The sequence below is a fragment of the Nanorana parkeri genome, unplaced genomic scaffold, assembly GCF_000935625.1.
Source record: "Nanorana parkeri isolate BGI_ZX_2015 unplaced genomic scaffold, ASM93562v1 scaffold569, whole genome shotgun sequence".
Lineage (NCBI taxonomy): Eukaryota > Metazoa > Chordata > Amphibia > Anura > Dicroglossidae > Nanorana > Nanorana parkeri.
Genome location: NW_017306837.1, coordinates 794878 through 798544, shown reverse-complemented (window position 1 = coordinate 798544; position 3667 = coordinate 794878). Strand labels below are relative to the sequence as shown.

At 39.6% G+C, this 3667-nt stretch overlaps 1 protein-coding gene across 1 annotated transcript in view; it reads left to right on the top strand.

Moving 5' to 3' along the window:
- Positions 1–3270, top strand: part of CUNH9orf85 (chromosome unknown C9orf85 homolog) — a 32303-nt gene extending 29033 nt beyond the window's left edge. Inside the window, exon 4 of the mRNA XM_018562272.1 lies at positions 2968–3270. Within this exon, the coding sequence (XP_018417774.1) occupies positions 2968–3151 (184 nt within the window). The 3' untranslated portion in view covers positions 3152–3270. The remainder of the gene's footprint in view (positions 1–2967) is intronic.
- The last annotated feature ends 397 nt before the right edge of the window (positions 3271–3667 follow it).

The window sequence follows — 3667 nt, the reverse complement described above, 5'->3', positions numbered from 1 at the left end:
ATGCTGCTGTAAGGACTTACCTTAAATGATGTCTCTTGATCCGATCATCATCTTCGTTCCACTTGTATTGAGAAGCCCCTCCAGCGCTGGTGCCTGTCTCTGATACAGCGTAGACTCCTCGTGTCCCACGGTGTCTGTCTGACCTGCATGCTCACAGCTGCGTGCATTCACCTCCACTGTGTCTCTCCTCCTCTCCCTGCCGAAGATCTCTACTATGCATGCTGCTCGGCCACTCGAAAAGGTCCAGATCTTCAGACGGAAGTGAGCAGCAGTGACAAAGGTAAGTATTTATTTACCTTTTTGCTAACTTTTTTTTATTTTTTAATGTTTTTGCATAGGTCTATTGCTTGCTAGCGGTAGATATATGAAGAAAAAAAAATGAGGGTTTAATTACTTTAAGTGTATAGGTGGCACGTGTACAAAAGCATTAATAAATCATGCTGTTGCTTAAATTCCTTGCAGTTTTGTAAAAGTCCTGCCACCGATTTGCTTTGCTTGAAGTCTCCTTCGTTTACTTGGAACTTCAATGAAATCTGTTCACTTTGTAGCAAAACGACTAAGCCCATGCTAATGAGACTCAGGAGGCTCAAACAGTACTGTCATAAGTTGATCTGCGTCTGCTAAGAAAGCTTTTTTGTTCAAAAACCCAGTAGGTAAGGCGTTCATTGAAAACCTGGCTTGTTACTGTGACATTTACCCTGAAGTCATTTTTCCGTCTGGAGAGATTTCTCTGTCTGCATTTCTATATCAAACCTGCCTACTTTTTCTGTTACTCGGTACGTAGGAAGATGGGGCTACACATGTTTAGTAATAGATTTTACAGAACGTGTATAGTTCATTAAAATAAATATACTAATATGAAATAGCAATAGATGATGAAAAAGTCGTGCTTATTGCATTTACTCACTGTTCTGAGCGGAACAACATAGCCTGTCCTTTTGTTTACGACTGTATACTTTTAAAATGATCGTCTTGCTGGCAGTAATGCCGATCTGGCTGTACAGATATGACACTGAAGAAGACAATGGCAGATTCAAATGGCAGGTTGTATTCTATAGTTGTGTCCTGGGCAAAGCCAGCATCTTGTGTATATTCTTATTCTGCCGTATTTGTAAAGCCCAACGTAACCCTTGGTATTTATTACAGTAATGAAGTCAGGTTGCATATGCAGTAATATATATCGGTGGGAATCATTTTTACCTTTTTATGTAGTTTATGGTTGCTTTATGGTTACTATTAAAAATAGGTCTAACTAATGCCATACCCCATACTCTACCATATCATAAACTCTGTATTGACTTCATATTAATATTGAAATGTAAATAAAAGCAAATTAAGACAAATATACACACTTAAAGTGACATTAAACCCTCAGATTTTTTAACATAAACCAATACTGTAATGTGTGCCTTACTGTAATCCATGGTTGTTTCCCTTCTCTTTGCTGTCCTTTTAAATCCTCATGTCTTCTCATGCTTGGGGAGAACTTCCCTTTGCAGCTGAGTGCCTCTTCCTGTAGTGCTGGCTCAGGTTGCAAACGTACACACAGACACCATGTATCCATTCCAGAGACAAGGCAGTCTGCTGCAAAACAGAAGTTCTGCCCAGCATGAGAACAGATAGAGATTTAAAAGGAAGAGCAGCAAAGGGAAGGGAAACAACCATGGATTACAGTAAGGCGCACATTACACTTTATGTTAAAAAATCTGAGGGTTTAATGTCACTTTAAGAAAAATAGAATTAGAATTTTTTCCTAGTTAGTTGAATACCTTGTAACTGAGTGTTTACTGTTTATGGGTTACTTTGACAAGTAGAGATGTTGAAGTAATGTTCCAAATACAGTACCCGGTAATAGTTGTGATATGAGTTAATAATAACAAGATATTATATAGAAATGTAGGATTTATTGCTGTTTCACTCTACTCCTGGTCAGTAGAACAAGAACAGAGGAGAAACTCCTAAGTGAGGGCGCTGAAATAAAATGCTGATGAGTTCTAGTTTTGGCAAGAATTCATCTTTTAAGAACTCTGGTCTTTGTTTCAGCATTGCAAAGACCAGAAATACCTGTTTTAGCATTGGTGCAGGGAAGGAAACATTGCACGGGTTCAAGTTCAACAACAATTCTGCTGCTGACTTAAAATGTATCTTCTAACCTGCAACTGCACACTGGCCGCCCCCTCCTGTCTCTTGCAGCTTGATGATGAGGCAGTCCATCACATTTACCATGTTTCCCCGAAAATAAGACACTGTCTTTTATATTTTTTTTGGCTCAAAAAAACACATTAGGTCTTATTTTCGGGGTAGGTCTTTTTTTTTTTTAATGTACAACAATCCACACTTATTCATGTAGAAAGGTCTACATGTATTCATGTACAAAAATATGGTGATCAGGGCAATCAGGGGTGCCGTACCTTTCTAAGAACAATTTGCTAACCACTAATCGCTGGCCAGAATGAGCAAAGCGCGCTTTCACTATCGATTCCTAACAGGCGGAGTGCATTTGGTATCACTCCGCCTGTAACAGGAGCTGGCGCTATAGAGGAGGCATCGGCTTATGCGGCTCTGCTCCCTCCGGTGCCGCCTCGCTTCCTCTAGCGCTGGCTTAGCTGGTACCGCTGATTCTCTCCTGCCTCTCCCGCGGCTCTTCAAGTTCACCCTTATGCCACCACTGGCCCTGGAAATGGTCACAACTAGGTCTTATATTTTAGCAATTCCCAAAAATAGTACTAGGTCTTTTTTCCGGGATAGGTCTTATTTTCGGGGGAAACGGTGTAGTAGCGAATTGGGAGGTGCAGGAGAAGGCAGGACAACTCTCAACTTCCCTTCCTAGGCTTGTGATGTGCAGAATAAAGTTTTCTGGGTTTGAGCTTCCATTCTGCTCTAAAGCTCCCTGTTTGTTCAATGTGTTGTAATATTGATATGTGGCATCCTAAATCATGTATGATCATTTTTTTTATTTGCTTGTAGAATCGTCGGCGAACCACAAAAAGACACTTCAACGGCTAGCAAAAAAGCAGACCAAGAAATCAAGGGGGATGATGACTTGGACTTTGATATAGACTTGGAGGCTTCAGATGATGAGTTCCCTGAGGAAGAGAACAAAGAAGACAGTGAATCTGCGTGTAAAAATACAACTGCTGTTAAAAGTTAATGGAACTCCTCTGTTTCCAACAGTGGTCACATTCATCGTTTCAGAGTTCTAGCACCTAAACTATTCCAATACATTTAATGGAATGTGAAGTTGTATTGTATCACATTTTTTACATTCCAGTACACATTCATGAAACAGTGAAGAGAAAAAAAAGACTAGTATCATTTCTGTTGATCATATTTATGATTATTTAACCCCTTAAGAACCCTTTCGCTGCCAAGGCCTTTTTTTTTTTTCTTCTTTCACATTTTAGGCCTGAAAATTAGTTGAAACTTCCAAACATATACAGGTGAAACTCGAATAATTAGAATATTGTGCAAAAGTAATTGCAGTAAGTGCTGCAAAAGGGGCCCAAACCAAGTACTGAGTACATATGCATGCTTGTACTTTTCAGAGGTCCGATATTGTTCTATGTACAATCCTTGTTTTATTGATTGCATGTAATAATCTACTTTTTTGAGGTTGTGGATTTGGGGTTCTTGGGGTTTTCATGAGCTGTAAGCCATAATCATCACA